This window comes from Xenopus tropicalis, chromosome 4, assembly GCF_000004195.4.
Source record: "Xenopus tropicalis strain Nigerian chromosome 4, UCB_Xtro_10.0, whole genome shotgun sequence".
NCBI classification, from domain to species: domain Eukaryota; kingdom Metazoa; phylum Chordata; class Amphibia; order Anura; family Pipidae; genus Xenopus; species Xenopus tropicalis.
In genome coordinates this window covers 147,651,908-147,669,550 of record NC_030680.2, presented here as the reverse complement: position 1 = coordinate 147,669,550, position 17,643 = coordinate 147,651,908, and the positions used below count along the sequence as shown (strand labels likewise).

The 17,643-nt window shown below is 48.4% G+C and overlaps 1 protein-coding gene across 1 annotated transcript in view; it reads right to left on the bottom strand.

Moving 5' to 3' along the window:
* c3orf67 (chromosome 3 open reading frame 67) overlaps nucleotides 1–17,643 on the bottom strand; it is a 157,930-nt gene that overhangs the window by 47,949 nt on the left and 92,338 nt on the right. The window contains exon 13 of the mRNA XM_002935046.5: nucleotides 9,287–9,561. Coding sequence (XP_002935092.3) covers nucleotides 9,287–9,561 — 275 coding nt within the window. The remainder of the gene's footprint in view (nucleotides 1–9,286; nucleotides 9,562–17,643) is intronic.

The following is a 17,643-nucleotide window of genomic DNA, read 5'->3' as shown; positions in this document are numbered from 1 at the left end:
ACTGTCTCCATCTTGCCCTACTGTCTCCATCTTGCCCTACTGTCTCCATCTTGCCCTACTGTCTCCATCTTGCCCTACTGTTGTCTTACTGTCATCAAACTTGCGTTCCTTAGTGTTTTTGCCCTAATAAACCTAATGAAAGCCAATTTGCCTGCATACAGTCCCCCCCTTTGTGCCCCCCCAGGCATCTCTGACAATAAATATGATGTTTTTGAGATTAAACTATTTACAAACCTAAAACCCAACCCAGCGCTGATGTTTGTGGATAAAACCAGACTTGGCTTTGTTTCCAGATAAGGAAAGTTACTGTAGCCGTGTTGCATTGTTGCCAGAATTATTTGTTAGAATAATAAAATTGTTTTGACAGAACATGAGAGAGCCGTTGGCTGAAATGTGTTGGGTTGGAGGCCAAGGTTTGCAGCACAATCATTTATTTCTCAGTTAGCGAGACACTTGCCTCCCCGGAACAGATGGGGCACCCACGCCTCTAAGGGAAATGTTTTGGGGGCACATGCTAGGAACACACATAATATTGTCATTCTTTATTAATACACGCACTCGCCTGAACTTTATATATATGTCACAACGAGCCGCAGTTATTGTACCTGCAAGGATAAACAACATGAAACATAAATGAGCTGAAGTTTACATTGTACATCACGGCTGGTACAGCAGTTCCACCTCCCTCCCCGGCGCTGACCTGTAGCTTGGAACCTGCTCGTAAATGTGCCCACGTGCCAATCCCCCCAAACTCCTGGATAAACCACAGCGCCCACATCTTCTGTATTGGCCATGTCTGTATGTTGCACCAATCAGAGTGGCAGAGAAGTACGGATATCAGATACACCAGACTGTCCAGAAACATGTAGGGAGAATGGGCCACTCTTACTTTATATACTGAACTTTCTTCAGGGATTGTAGTGAGATACAGGGTATATAGTGGTGCAAGGTGGGGGCAGTAGGCCAAGGTGGCAATTGTATTGCAATATGGAGACATTAGGATGGCATGGCCACAGAAGGGCGGGATGGATATAATAGTGCAAGAGAACAGGAACAGTGGCAAAAGATAGAGACTGTAGGGCAAGATGATAACAGTCAAGAAAGATGGATACTGCAGGGCATTATGGTGACAGCAAGGTTGAGAAAATAGGGCAAGATAGTGACAGTAAGTGTAGATGGAAACACTAGTCAAGATAGTAAGGAAAGATGGCTAGACAGTAGGACAGTAAGGAAAAGTCAAGTCAGTAAGACAAGGTGGACATGGTAGAGCAAGATGGTGACAATAGGGCAAGATATAGACAGTAGAGCCAGAAGGTAACAGTAGGGCAGAATGGAGACAGTAGGACAAGATGGAGACAGTAACGCAAGGTAGAGACAGTAGGACAAGATGGAGACAGTAGGACAAGGTGGAGACAGTAGGACAAGATGGAGTGAGTAGGTCACAATGGAGACAGTAGGGCAAGATGGAGACAGTAGGGCAAGGTGTAGACAGTAGGACAAGATGGAGTAAGTAGGTCACAATGGAGACAGTAGGGCAAGATGGAGACAGTAGGGCAAGATGGGGACTGTAGGGCAAGATGGGGACTGTAGGACAAGATGGAGTGAGTAGGTCACAATGGAGACAGTAGGGCAAGATGGAGACAGTAGGGCAAGGTGGAGACAGTAGAACAAGATGGAGTGAGTAGGTCACAATGGAGACAGTAGGGCAAGATGGAGACAGTAAGGCAAGGTGGAGACAGTAGGACAAGATGGAGACAGTAGGGCAAGGTGGAGACAGTAGGACAAGATGGAGTGAGTAGGTCACAATGGAGACAGTAGGGCAAGATGGAGACAGTAGGGCAAGATGGGGACTGTAGGGCAAGATGGAGACAGCAGGTCAAGATGGGGATAGTAAAGTAGAATGAAGACAGCAGGGCAAGATGGAGACAGTAGGGCAAGGTGGAGACAGTAGGACAAGATGGAGTGAGTAGGTCACAATGGAGACAGTAGGGCAAGATGGAGACAGTAGGGCAAGATGGGGACTGTAGGGCAAGATGGAGACAGCAGGTCAAGATGGGGATAGTAAAGTAGAATGAAGACAGCAGGGCAAGATCGAGATAGCAGGACATGATGGGGATAGTATGGTAAAAGTCAAGACAGTAAGGCAAGGTAGAGGCAATAGGGCAAGATTGAGACAATAGGACAATATGGGGACAGCAAAGTAGAATGGAGACAGCAGGGCAAGATGGAGACAGTAGGGCAAGATGGAGACAGTAGGGCAAGATGAAGACAGTAAGGCAAGATGGAGACAGTAGGACAAGATGGAGACACTAGGGTAAGATGGAGACACTAGGGCAAGATGGAGACACTAGGGCCAAGATGGAGACAGTAGGACAAGATGGAGACAGTAGGGCAAGATGGAGACAGTAGGGCAAGATGGAGACAGTAGGACAAGATGGAGACAGTAGGGCAAGATGGAGACAGTAGGGCAAGATGGAGACAGTAGGGCAAGATGGAGACAGTAGGGCAAGATGGAGACAGTAGGACAAGATGGAGACAGTAGGGCAAGATGGAGACAGTAGGGCAAGATGGAGACAGTAGGGCAAGATGGAGACAGTAGGACAAGATGGAGACAGTAGGGCAAGATGGAGGACAGTAGGGCAAGATGGAGACAGTAGGACAAGATGGAGACAGTAGGGCAAGATGGAGACAGTAGGGCAAGATGGAGACAGTAGGGCAAGATGGAGACAGTAGGGCAAGATGGAGACAGTAGGGCAAGATGGAGACAGTAGGACAAGATGGAGACAGTAGGGCAAGATGGAGACAGTAGGGCAAGATGGAGACAGTAGGGCAAGATGAGGACCGTAGGGAAAGATGGAGTAAGGGGGTCACAATGGAGGTGACAGTATTTTCAATACTTTCTTTTTACTACAGGAAAATGCCAGAAAATTCCAGTTACAAATGAACATGAACTTTATAATATTAAAATACAGAATGTGATGCATTATTAATGCCGATGTTCTTTACAGACACTGGAATATTTTACAGTGAAACTGACAGCTGGCGGGGCTGCTACAACAGTTTGCTTAGTGGGAACCAGCAGGCACTGAGTATTGTGAGTCCCTGGCACCCACACTCTACTGACTGAATCCCAGCGACTCTAGGGAGTGGCCATCTGTCGTCTGCAGGAAGCCATACATGCATTCGCTCGCCCATACATGCACTCGCTCGCCCATACATGCACTCGCTCGCCCATACATGCACTCGCTCGCCCATACATGCACTCGCTCGCCCATACATGCACTCGCTCGCCCATACATGCACTCGCTCACCCATACATGCACTCACCCATACATGCACTCACTCACCCACCCATACATGCACTCATATTATACATACTGACCTTCATACACACTTACGTATATGGGCCATATAGGTGTCTCATAGGGAGGGCATGAGTAGCTATCTTTATGTTGGAAACCCTAAGTGGAAAAAGGGGGAATTAGTGCAAAGCCTGGGAAGGGAGGTCCCAGATGTGCCCTGAGGTAGAAGGTCTCAAAAACAGGCCAACATTGGTCAATGGGACACCATGAACGAGGATTATCTAGATGAGGGGAAGATGCTACAAACAGCCCTAAGCGTAAGATAGCAAGCGACTCTGGCACCACCAAGAAGTAAGGTTAGTAACCTTAGATACACTATAGGCTAGCATAAACCCAACTCCATAGATTTAGGGTACAGGGATTCAATTGAAGCCCATGAGAGGTCACTGCTTGCAACTGGTGTGGGAAGAACTACTGTAATCTCCTGTATAGGGGTCAGTTAGAATCACATCAGCAGTGTAAAGAGGCAAAAAATATGAGGCAAAATATTCTGTTTTTTGCACCATGTATACTTCTATTGAGTAGGGATCAAGTAAAGGTACTGTTTTATTATTACAGAGAAAAGGGAATCATTTAACCATGAAATAAACCCAATAGGGCTGTTCTGCCCCAATAAGGGGTAATTATATCTTAGTTGGGATCAAGTACAGGTACTGTTTTATTATTACAGAGAAAAGGGAATCATTTAACCATTAAATAAACCCAATAGGGCTGTTCTGCCCCCAATAAGGGGTAATTATATCTTAGTTGGGATCAAGTACAGGTACTGTTTTATTATTACAGAGAAAAGGGAAACCATTTTTAAAAATGTGTTTTTTTTATTTCAATGGAGTCTATGGGAGATGGCCTTTCTGTAATTCAGGACTTTCTGGATAACGGGTTTCTGGATAAGGGGTCCGATAATGGTATGAATAAGCCCTGAAATAAAAGGAATAAGAAAGTGGTGCATAAAGTGAAGTTCTATACAGGGCTCTTCTATACAGAACATGATTCTAATTCATAGAAGAACCTGAAGATGAATGATTTTGACACCAAAAAGTATTGAACCAAAATGATGGCGCTGAGTGCGGCGCAGATCACATGGGGTTTTATGTAGAATTGGGGGAAAGGGAGGAAGACATGACGCTCGTACATATGATTCCTGACACTTCCCAGCTTCCTACGGAATTAAAGAACTAAAATGCTTTGACTTGTTTTGATCACTCGGCTTTAGAAAAATAAATGTCAAATCTGTAGCGAAAACAAGTAGTAACCATGGTTTTTTGGCAGAACCTGACAGTCACAATATTTCTATTGGTTTTTCAAAGCTCATCTAACGTTCCTTGTTCGCTTGAGTCCATCATGTTCTTTAATTAAAGAAATGAGAATGTGGGAAGGTTGAGCCAATGATTGGATTAAGGGTATATTTGTGTTGCTAATAGTCATTGAGGGGGGTCTATGCACCCCAACTTATGGCTAAGGGGGCCCAGCCTGAAGGCCAGTTAGGGGGGGATTTGGGGTGAGTGCTTGTGCCCTGGGTACCCCTGGAACTATAGCAGGGTGACTGTTACCCCAATGTTTCTATATATCTGTAACCTTGTTATGGGCTAAGGGGGCCCAGCCTGAAGGCCAGTTAGGGGGGATTTGGGGTGAGTGCTTATTTGTGCCCTGGGTACCCCTGGAACTATAGCGGGGTGACTGTTACCCCAATGTTTCTATATATCTGTAACCTTCTTATGGGCTAAGGGGGCCCAGCCTGAAGGCCAGTTAGGGGGGATTTGGGGTGAGTGCTTATTTGTGCCCTGGGTACCCCTGGAACTATAGCGGGGTGACTGTTACCCCAATGTTTCTATATATCTGTAACCTTGTTATGGGCTAAGGGGGCCCAGCCTGAAGGCCAGTTAGGGGGGATTTGGGGTGAGTGCTTATTTGTGCCCTGGGTACCCCTGGAACTATAGCAGGGTGACTGTTACCCCAATGTTTCTATATATCTGTAACCTTATTATGGGCTAAGGGGGCCCAGCCTGAAGGCCAGTTAGAGGGGGATTTGGGGTGAGTGCTTATTTGTGCCCTGGGTACCCCTGGAACTATAGCGGGGTGACTGTTACCCCCAATGTTTCTATATATCTGTAACCTTGTTATGGGCTAAGGGGGCCCAGCCTGAAGGCCAGTTAGGGGGGGATTTGGGGTGAGTGCTTATTTGTGCCCTGGGTACCCCTGGAACTATAGCAGGGGTGACTGTTACCCCAATGTTTCTATATATCTGTAACCTTGTTATGGGCTAAGGGGGCCCAGCCTGAAGGCCAGTTAGGGTGGGATTTGGGGTGAGTGCTTATTTGTGCCCTGGGTACCCCTGGAACTATAGCGGGGTGACTGTTACCCCAATGTTTCTATATATCTGTAACCTTGTTATGGGCTAAGGGGGCCCAGCCTGAAGGCCAGTTAGGGGGGGATTTGGGGTGAGTGCTTATTTGTGCCCTGGGTACCCCTGGAACTATAGCAGGGTGACTGTTACCCCAATGTTTCTATATATCTGTAACCTTGTTATGGGCTAAGGGGGCCCAGCCTGAAGGCCAGTTAGGGGGGGATTTGGGGTGAGTGCTTATTTGTGCCCTGGGTACCCCTGGAACTATAGCAAGATGGCTGCTACACTGTGCAGGAAGATGTGCTGCTCGGAGAAGCAGACTGAAGCAATATAAATGTAAGGTTATACACTTGGGATTATAGATACACCAGCTACATACTTTAGGCCCCTAATGGAACTAAGACAGATGATTCCCCGATGGAGAAAGACCTAGAGGCACGTGTGGATAATAGACTGTAGAAGGTAATGGCAGTCAGAAAAAGACAGATATATAAATGCTACCAGATGCTAACCTTTTCCCCTTGGGATTTATATTCTTTTTAGAAATCTGCATAGCAACCAAAAAAATGGTAACCAAGCTTATTTTACATATGTTGTACTACTATTTAGGGGAGCGGGTCGGAGAAAGCTGCTTAATGTACAAGGCAGGGGTAGTAGGGACGGGGCCCGACGCAATGCATCGCAGGTAATTTCCCAGAACAGAAAGCTGGAGTCTCCCAGGGATTTAAAGAATATTGTATTTGAGAAACTTTTTATTCTAATCCCAAATAAAAAAAAAAAAAAGTAAAATATGATCGGGTTACGGAGACTATGGACGGAGATCGGCAGCGGAATCATTTATAGCGAACCAATTAGGCACAACTTCAGGATATTGGAGATAGAAATAAAGAAGAAAAGTTTAAGGTAATTGTCTATTTAAAGGACATGTAAAGCCTCCATTTTCCTACCATGTATATAAGTTGGGCACGTCTCCCCTACCCACAATGCATCATTTGTACTGCATATACAAGTAGCAGCTTTCACCAGGCGGCCATTTTCCTTCTCACAAATCATCCGTTACATTTACATCTGCAAATAGTACATTGTTCATACGATGCAGGCTTACACAGGCAGAACTTACATTGCTAAAAAGTCCTGCTTGTAATGGTTAAACCGAGCTCAGGAGAGGAGGTTAGGAGAGAAAACATGTTTCTCCAGCAGAGCACACATGTTTCTATGGAGACCAGCAGTGCCGCCTCTTCATTGGCTGCTAGACTTGAGGGTATGCTGGGTGACCGGAGTTGAGAAGAACTGAGCATGCCCAGTAAGACAAGAGCCAAAGTCAATTCCTAAGGGGAGGGGCCAAGTGTGTTAGAGGAGGAGAAGGGATCCTAAGTGATTAAGGGGATGCTGCCGCCTTACTATTAACCTTTTAACAACCAGAGTTGAGGTATTTATAGATTTCAAAGGGACAGTTCACTGATGGGGGGGGGGGCTGCAATCTTGCTGGTTGCTATGGGTTACCGTATCTGCTATAAACTTAGCGCTAGTTATTACATCCGCCCCTAAAGCCCCCGGTGCTTGGGAGCCGCTCAATACTCGATACAAGGCAAGATTAAAGACAGACCCGTCGTTTCTCCCACGATGGTCTAAATCTAAGACATAACTCAGCGGTCCCAGGTCACCTGTAATCAATCCTGCGAGGAGCGATCGCGCAAGCGGCGTCCAAAAATGATGAATTGCTCTAAATGGAAACGCTGCTTTTGTACATGAAAAATGATGGAGAAAAAGCCCGTAATGGTAACAGCTGCCCGGCCGGATCAATCAATGTGCTTTTAGCTCTATTCCTGCCGCTAATATCCTTCTAACAAGCGCGTCAGGCTTAAATATTGCCGAGGGCAGGGTCGCCATTGTTTCCCATTAATCGGGGCCTTCTGGGACGGACAAGCTTATTCTCATGATTAAAGCGAAGCTTTGGTTTTACTGGATCCTCTCTAAATTGTTCCATTCCCCCCCATAGACATCCTATTAATTCCGTAAAGCCTCTTTTTGGTTGGACATTGATAACTGTTGGGCTTTTAGTGTGTTTTAGTAAGTTAATTAGTTAACAATGAGGATGTTGTATGGGTAACCCATGGGGGAAGTGTAAGGAGTAGGATGAGTTGTAGGGTATAAACTATTTGGTAGAAGGGCCACCAGGTGGCGTTGTTGAGAAGCTATATAAGGGGGAAGGTAGGGCATCAATTCCACTTGAGGGGGCACCTCAGATAGGTATACTGTAGGATCAGGGTCGGACTGGCCCTAGTGAGACCCTTGCGGCGCTCCCCCTGCCCGACCGTTCCTCCCCTGATGCATTAAATTTACGCATGCTCAAGGGAGGAGCGAGGGGGGGGGGTTAGACCCTGCACCCCCCCAGTCCGACCCTGTGTAGGATCAGTTAGGTTGGAGTTGTAGGGTGTGAGAGTCAGTGCTGAGTTAGGTAGAGAAGCACTTGAGGCTCCAACGAGGAGAGAGAGAGGGACCCGTATCCCAGCAGTACCTGCCTAGTTAGGGATTAGGTGAGATAGGGCCGAGTCTGCCTTTTTCCAAAATAAAGATTTTATACTTTTCATGAACATAAAATCAGGTTTCAACTGGGGATACATACCTTCTGCCTTCCTATGTTCCTTAGTTCTGTGTAGGGAATCTTACCAGAACCCATATGGCTCCATTCATGGGGTACAACTGCTTTCCCCTTGCTTCTTCTCAAGGTACTTAAAGGAACAGTAACAGTCCCAATACTGTTCTCTTTATAGTAGGATATTAAAGGGTAAATTTGCATCACATCCTGAGGTAAGTGCATTTCATCCACCCTCTTTACACACACAACAGAGGTGGGCAGGGGCTACATATAAGGATATTACAAATTGACCAGTATCTACTTTGCCAGTAAATGTGTAATAGCGGCCCCGATTCTAACTGCCAATACGGGTCCCTTAGACTGATTCGGCAGCTTATTGGCCCGTGTATGGGCACTAACGACGGGCCTGCCCGACCGACATCTGGCCTGAAATCAGCAGATATTGATCTGGCAGGTTTAAAAATGTAATCAGATCTGGCTCGTTGATGTGGTCCCCGAACCAACTGAGCCTCTACCCATCATTCTAATTCAATCGTTTGGCCCCAGGGCCAAATGACCGAATTAGCTTGAATTACCCGATATTGCCCAACCGTAGGTGGGAATATCGGGAGAAGATCCACTCGCTTGGCGACCTCGGAAAGTCAACGGATCTAAGCGTGTATGGCCATCTTTAGTTTGCTGTGACTGGAGGAGGGAAGGCATTGGGGGAGCGACAGTACTTACAGGTAGGGATTGGGACTGGGTCAGTGGGGCTCATGTTCTGCTGGCCCAGTTTGACTATCTATATACACAGAAAAGGGCATAACAACAATCTCCATTAAGAAGTAGGAGTGGCTACTGAAGTAGGAGGTACACTCAGGCCCCGCCTCCAGATTTGGCAACGAGTCTCAAACATAAGAGGTATCACAGGTACAGATAATAAGGGATCCCAGTTGTACAGCAAACAGCAGCAAAGCAAATATACACGTATATTCCTATTACCTGCAAGCTGTCGTCACTTCCATAGAAATCATCTTCTAACTGAGCCCCTCGGCCGCTGTGCCCTGCGCCATAAAGCGATGCTGTGCTGTGATCCAGCGACTGCGGGCGGCGGGACGACCGCACCATTGGCCAGTAGGAGAAAATGGCGCTTTCGTTCAGGCTGCCATCTTGCCTGTAATCGTTAAGCCTCTCGGGTAGATCAGAGCTTTGTTTCCGGCAACTGTCAGGGGAATTAGATGCTTCTTCTTGGAAACTGTCAGGGGGCGGAGTCTCATCTGAAAAACAAAGAATATTTAATATACAGTAATATACAGTAAGGGAAACTGGACACCTTCAGGTTATAGGTGTTATAGAATGGCCTATTCCTAGCAACTTTTCAATTGGTCTTTATTATTATTTGTATATTTTTTAATCATTTGCCTTCCTCTTCTGCCTCTTTGCAGCTTTCAAATGGGGGTCACTGACCCCGGCAGCCAAACCCTATTGCTCTGTGAGGCTCCAGTTTTATTGTTATTGTTATTTATATCACTTATTTTTCTATTCAGCCCCTCCCCTATTCATATACCAGGCTCTCATTCAAACCTTTCCCTGGTTGCTAAGATAATTTGAACCCTAGCAACCAGATAGCTGCTGAACAAAGAAAGTAAAATAATTAAAAAACCTCAAATAATAAAAAATGAAGACCAATTGCAAATTGTCTTAGAATATCACTCTCTGCATCATAGTAAAATTTAAAGGGGAAGCTCACCCTCTTTTGCTTCGAAACTTTAGAGGTTTCGGATTTTCGACGCTGGTTTTTGTGCAACAATTTGTTTGAAGTTAACAATTCTAAGGACGGAGTGAAGTCAATTAAACCAGTTATCTAATGATAACTCATGGTCATGGCTCGGGGCAGGTCGTTTGCATCTCGTCAGGGGCGGCTCGGCCAGTAATAATGCGCAGTACAGGGCTGAAATGATAATTAACCCCTGCCTGGCAGCGCCTCCTTGAAGGCTTTCTGCCTCCTTTCATGTCATTCAGACGGAACGCATTTCTTTTATTGCGAGCGTTCTCCGTTGGGGCGGGGGGAATGCTAATGAGCGCGCCCGGTTCCCACCTGATCGCCCCGCGCCAGGCCCCGGCCTACTACAGAAGTGAAATAAGTATTAAGGCTGCTCCCACGAGGCCCATTAGCAAAGGCCTTAATTTGAAATTCAAATGTCTTCCCTGGTGAAGAACGATATGGAAATTGGAGAAAGTGCGCGAATGCGACTGTTTAATAAAGTTATCACGGCCTCGGCTTAACCTGATGTGATCCGCCGCGGGAAGAACCGAGGGAGGGTCAGACCCAGAGGTCTCTCCAGAACTTGGGCACCTGTGGCTCTTTAAGAGTTAACTGTTTATTTTCTGCACTACAAGTTGTCTCCTTGTACTTACTAGCAAATGCCCGGTACCCAGAATGCAAGAGCCGGATACCTAGAATGCAAGTGCCCGGTACCCAGAGTGCAAGTGCCCGGTACCCAGAGTGCAAGTGCCCGGTACCCAGAGTGCAAGTGTCCGGTACCCAGAGTGCAAGTGTCCGGTACCCAGAGTGCAAGTGCCCGGTACCCAGAGTGCAAGTGCCCGGTACCCAGAGTGCAAGTGCCCGGTACCCAGAGTGCAAGTGCCCGGTACCCAGAGTGCAAGTGTCCGGTACCCAGAGTGCAAGTGTCCGGTACCCAGAGTGCAAGTGCCCGTACCCAGAGTGCAAGTGTCCGGTACCCAGAGTGCAAGTGCCCGGTACCCCAGAGTGCAAGTGTCCGGTACCCAGAGTGCAAGTGCCCGGTACCCAGAGTGCAAGTGCCCGGTACCCAGAGTGCAAGTGCCCGGTACCCAGAGTGCAAGTGTCCGGTACCCAGAGTGCAAGAGCCGGATACCCAGAGTGCAAGTGTCCGGTACCCAGAGTGAAAGTGCCCGGTACCCAGAGGTAAAGTGCCCGGTACCCAGAGTGCAAGTGTCCGGTACTCAGAGTGCAAGTGTCCGGTACCCAGAGTGCAAGTGTCCGGTACCCAGAGTGCAAGTGCCCGGTACCCAGAGTGCAAGTGCCTGGTACCCAGAGTGCAAATGCCCGGTATCCAGAGTGCAAGTGCCCGTACCCAGAGTGCAAGTGCCCGGTACCCAGAGTGCAAATGCCCGGTATCCAGAGTGCAAGTGCCCGGTACCCAGAGTGCAAATGCCCGGTACCCAGAGTGCAAGTGCCTGGTACCCAGAGTGCAAATGCCCGGTATCCAGAGTGCAAGTGCCCGTACCCAGAGTGCAAGTGCCCGGTACCCAGAGTGCAAATGCCCGGTATCCAGAGTGCAAGTGCCCGGTACCCAGAGTGCAAATGCCCGGTATCCAGAGTGCAAGTGCCCGTACCCAGAGTGCACAGCACTGTATTGGGCCCCTTACTGGCTGATGATGTGGAGATGGGGGGGTGGAATCAAAAGGGGCAGAATTCTGATGCAAAATGGGATGGCCTATAATGCATTTGGGGGTGGAGCTGTTACACCATAAAGCAAAGGAGAAAGGTGGTGTGAAAGAGGTATTGGGCAGGATGAAGGGGGAATGGGGGGGGGGGGGCAGAATTGGGGCAGATCGGGGGTGGGTTAGAGGCTGAACAACTAGGGATTACAAATTTACTGGCAAGAATATTACACATATGGAGCCCCAATACTCTGATGGACAGACATATATTCTTGGCCATAGATGTGGGAATAGGAAGAAGACAAATTAGCCGAGACGACTGATAACTTAGTTGGAAACCTCTCAGCTGATTTATATTGCTCTCTGGTGTGCGTGTAGTGTCGCTGGCTACACAGCAAAGCTGCCCTGCAACCTAACGATGAGCCTTGGATAAATAGCTTTGTCATGTTCCGTTCCATTTGCTAGTCGAATGGCGGCCAGTAACGTGAGAGGAAGGAAACCATGAGAGTTATGTGCTGCTAAGGGTAATCACGTGTGGGGACAGGTGAAAAGAAAATAGTTTAAACAGTTCATTGGATCTGCATCTGAGGGGATCCCGGGGACATTTAGGGCGAGATTGATGGAAGAATCTCTGTAGAGATTCTTGTTTTTTAGTATTTGTGCCACTGTGACAGAATGCTCTGTTATACAGATAGCTAGAATCTCAGCCATAAAGCAGGGCAGGACTGCTGCTTACAATGGGGGGATCAGATAGGATCTGTGCCACTGTGACAGAATGCTCTGTTATACAGATAGCTAGAATCTCAGCCATAAAGCAGGGCAGGACTGCTGCTTACAATGGGGGGGATCAGATAGGATCTGTGCCACTGTGACAGGATGCTCTGTTATACAGATAGCTAGAATCTCAGCCATAAAGCAGGGCAGGACTGCTGCTTACAAAGGGGGGTGGGGGGGATCAGATAGGATCTGTGCCACTGTGACAGAATGCTCTGTTATACAGATAGCTAGAATCTCAGCCATAAAGCAGGGCAGGACTGCTGCTTACAATGGGGGGGATCAGATAGGATCTGTGCCACTGTGACAGAATGCTCTGTTATACAGATAGCTAGAATCTCAGCCATAAAGCAGGGCAGGACTGCTGCTTACAATGGGGGGATCAGATAGGATCTGTGCCACTGTGACAGAATGCTCTGTTATACAGATAGCTAGAATCTCAGCCATAAAGCAGGGCAGGACTGCTGCTTACAATGGGGGGATCAGATAGGATCTGTGCCACTGTGACAGAATGCTCTGTTATACAGATAGCTAGAATCTCAGCCATAAAGCAGGGCAGGACTGCTGCTTACAATGGGGGGGATCAGATAGGATCTGTGCCACTGTGACAGAATGCTCTGTTATACAGATAGCTAGAATCTCAGCCATAAAGCAGGGCAGGACTGCTGCTTACAATGGGGGGATCAGATAGGATCTGTGCCACTGTGACAGAATGCTCTGTTATACAGATAGCTAGAATCTCAGCCATAAAGCAGGGCAGGACTGCTGCTTACAATGGGGGGATCAGATAGGATCTGTGCCACTGTGACAGAATGCTCTGTTATACAGATAGCTAGAATCTCAGCCATAAAGCAGGGCAGGACTGCTGCTTACAATGGGGGGATCAGATAGGATCTGTGCCACTGTGACAGAATGCTCTGTTATACAGATAGCTAGAATCTCAGCCATAAAGCAAGGCAGGACTGCAGGTTCACCATAATCTTTTGGAAAGAAGAATCAATTCTTAGCGAATGTTCAGTTCTGGAAGAGTTAATAAACATTGCTCTTTTTTAAAATATGGAAATTACTATGCAATCAGAATATTGCAGCAAACAAGATAAACGAGCGAATGATCAATCAATCAATCATCTAATTAGTCTCAGGCACATTTATGTTAAGTTTTTAATTGCGGAGGAACGTAATAATGGTATCAGTGAATGAGAAGGGTTTGTAAACTCTTAACAATATTCCCTGATTTCCTTTTCTTTTACATAAGAAAATAAAATAATTCCCTGTTTATGCAGTGATACTCGCCAAAATCTGAATGGAGAAATCTTCATCAGTTTTGAAATTGAAGGAAAATACTTTCAGTGGCAATAAATACAAAGATACAGATTTATTTGGGTTTTGGGCACGAGGGATGAATTTGTAAAAGGTTGGGCCACCCCTTAATAGTCATTGGTTGGGTATATACTGTATCTATATATATATATATATATCCCACAGCCCCAGTCCCTTCCCAGAGGCTATTATCCCCCCACTGCTACTACAGGCACCATCTCTCCCTACTATATCTGCTATCCCACAGCCCCAGTCCCTTCCCAGAGGCTATTATCCCCCCACTGCTACTATAGGCACCATCTCTCCCTACTATACCTGCTATCCCACAGCCCCAGTCCCTTCCCAGAGGCTATTATCCCCCCACTGCTACTATAGGCACCATCTCTCCCTACTATACCTGCTATCCCACAGCCCCAGTCCCTTCCCAGAGGCTATTATCCCCCCACTGCTACTATAGGCACCATCTCTCCCTACTATACCTGCTATCCCACAGCCCCAGTCCCTTCCCAGAGGCTATTATCCCCCCACTGCTACTATAGGCACCATCTCTCCCTACTATACCTGCTATCCCACAGCCCCAGTCCCTTCCCAGAGGTTATTATCCCACTGCTACTATAGGCACCATCTCTCCCTACTATACCTGCTATCCCACAGCCCCAGTCCCTTCCCAGAGGCTATTATCCCCCCACTGCTACTATAGGCACCATCTCTCCCTACTATACCTGCTTTCCCACAGCCCCAGTCCCTTCCCAGAGGCTATTATCCCCCCCTCTGCTACTATAGGCACCATCTCTCCCTACTATACCTGCTTTCCCACAGCCCCAGTCCCTTCCCAGAGGCTATTATCCCACTGCTACTATAGGCACTATCTCTCCCTACTATACCTGCTATCCCACAGCCCCAGTCCCTTCCCAGAGGCTATTATCCCCCACTGCTACTATAGGCACCATCTCTCCCTACTATACCTGCTATCCCACAGCCCCAGTCCCTTCCCAGAGGCTATTATCCCCCCACTGCTACTATAGGCACCATCTCTCCCTACTATACCTGCTACCCCACAGCCCCAGTCCCTTCCCAGAGGCTATTATCCCCCCACTGCTACTATAGGCACCATCTCTCCCTACTATACCTGCTACCCCACAGCCCCAGTCCCTTCCCAGAGGCTATTATCCCCCCACTGCTACTATAGGCACCATCTCTCCCTACTATACCTGCTATCCCACAGCCCCAGTCCCTTCCCAGAGGCTATTATCCCCCCACTGCTACTATAGGCACCATCTCTCCCTACTATACCTGCTATCCCACAGCCCCAGTCCCTTCCCAGAGGCTATTATCCCCCCACTGCTACTATAGGCACCATCTCTCCCTACTATACCTGCTATCCCACAGCCCCAGTCCCTTCCCAGAGACTATTATCCCACTGCTACTATAGGCACCATCTCTCCCTACTATACCTGCTATCCCACAGCCCCAGTCCCTTCCCAGAAGCTATTATCCCTCCACTGCTACTATAGGCACCATCTCTCCCTACTATACCTGCTATCCCACAGCCCCAGTCCCTTCCCAGAGGCTATTATCCCCCCACTGCTACTATAGGCACCATCTCTCCCTACTATACCTGCTATCCCACAGCCCCAGTCCCTTCCCAGAGGCTATTATCCCCCCACTGCTACTATAGGCACCATCTCTCCCTACTATACCTGCTTTCCCACAGCCCCAGTCCCTTCCCAGAGGCTATTATCCCCCCCTCTGCTACTATAGGCACCATCTCTCCCTACTATACCTGCTTTCCCACAGCCCCAGTCCCTTCCCAGAGGCTATTATCCCACTGCTACTATAGGCACTATCTCTCCCTACTATACCTGCTATCCCACAGCCCCAGTCCCTTCCCAGAGGCTATTATCCCCCCACTGCTACTATAGGCACCATCTCTCCCTACTATACCTGCTATCCCACAGCCCCAGTCCCTTCCCAGAGGCTATTATCCCCCCACTGCTACTATAGGCACCATCTCTCCCTACTATACCTGCTACCCCACAGCCCCAGTCCCTTCCCAGAGGCTATTATCCCCCCACTGCTACTATAGGCACCATCTCTCCCTACTATACCTGCTATCCCACAGCCCCAGTCCCTTCCCAGAGGCTATTATCCCCCCACTGCTACTATAGGCACCATCTCTCCCTACTATACCTGCTATCCCACAGCCCCAGTCCCTTCCCAGAGACTATTATCCCACTGCTACTATAGGCACCATCTCTCCCTACTATACCTGCTATCCCACAGCCCCAGTCCCTTCCCAGAAGCTATTATCCCTCCACTGCTACTATAGGCACCATCTCTCCCTACTATACCTGCTATCCCACAGCCCCAGTCCCTTCCCAGAGGCTATTATCCCCCCACTGCTACTATAGGCACCATCTCTCCCTACTATACCTGCTATCCCACAGCCCCAGTCCCTTCCCAGAGGCTATTATCCCCCCACTGCTACTATAGGCACCATCTCTCCCTACTATACCTGCTATCCCACAGCCCCAGTCCCTTCCCAGAGGCTACTATCCCCCCACTGCTACTATAGGCACCATCTCTCCCTACTATACCTGCTATCCCACAGCCCCAGTCCCTTCCCAGAAGCTATTATCCCTCCACTGCTACTATAGGCACCATCTCTCCCTACTATACCTGCTATCCCACAGCCCCAGTCCCTTCCCAGAGGCTATTATCCCCCCACTGCTACTATAGGCACCATCTCTCCCTACTATACCTGCTATCCCACAGCCCCAGTCCCTTCCCAGAAGCTATTATCCCTCCACTGCTACTATAGGCACCATCTCTCCCTACTATACCTGCTATCCCACAGCCCCAGTCCCTTCCCAGAGGCTATTATCCCCCCACTGCTACTATAGGCACCATCTCTCCCTACTATACCTGCTATCCCACAGCCCCAGTCCCTTCCCAGAGGCTATTATCCCCCCACTGCTACTATAGGCACCATCTCTCCCTACTATACCTGCTATCCCACAGCCCCAGTCCCTTCCCAGAGGCTATTATCCCCCCACTGCTACTATAGGCACCATCTCTCCCTACTATACCTGCTATCCCACAGCCCCAGTCCCTTCCCAGAGACTATTATCCCACTGCTACTATAGGCACCATCTCTCCCTACTATACCTGCTATCCCACAGCCCCAGTCCCTTCCCAGAAGCTATTATCCCTCCACTGCTACTATAGGCACCATCTCTCCCTACTATACCTGCTATCCCACAGCCCCAGTCCCTTCCCAGAGGCTATTATCCCTCCACTGCTACTATAGGCACCATCTCTCCCTACTATACCTGCTATCCCACAGCCCCAGTCCCTTCCCAGAGGCTATTATCCCCCCACTGCTACTATAGGCACCATCTCTCCCTACTATACCTGCTATCCCACAGCCCCAGTCCCTTCCCAGAGGCTATTATCCCCCCACTGCTACTATAGGCACCATCTCTCCCTACTATACCTGCTATCCCACAGCCCCAGTCCCTTCCCAGAGGCTATTATCCCCCCACTGCTACTATAGGCACCATCTCTCCCTACTATACCTGCTATCCCACAGCCCCAGTCCCTTCCCAGAGGCTATTATCCCCCCACTGCTACTATAGGCACCATCTCTCCCTACTATACCTGCTATCCCACAGCCCCAGTCCCTTCCCAGAGGCTATTATCCCCCCACTGCTACTATAGGCACCATCTCTCCCTACTATACCTGCTATCCCACAGCCCCAGTCCCTTCCCAGAGGCTATTATCCCCCCACTGCTACTATAGGCACCATCTCTCCCTACTATACCTGCTATCCCACAGC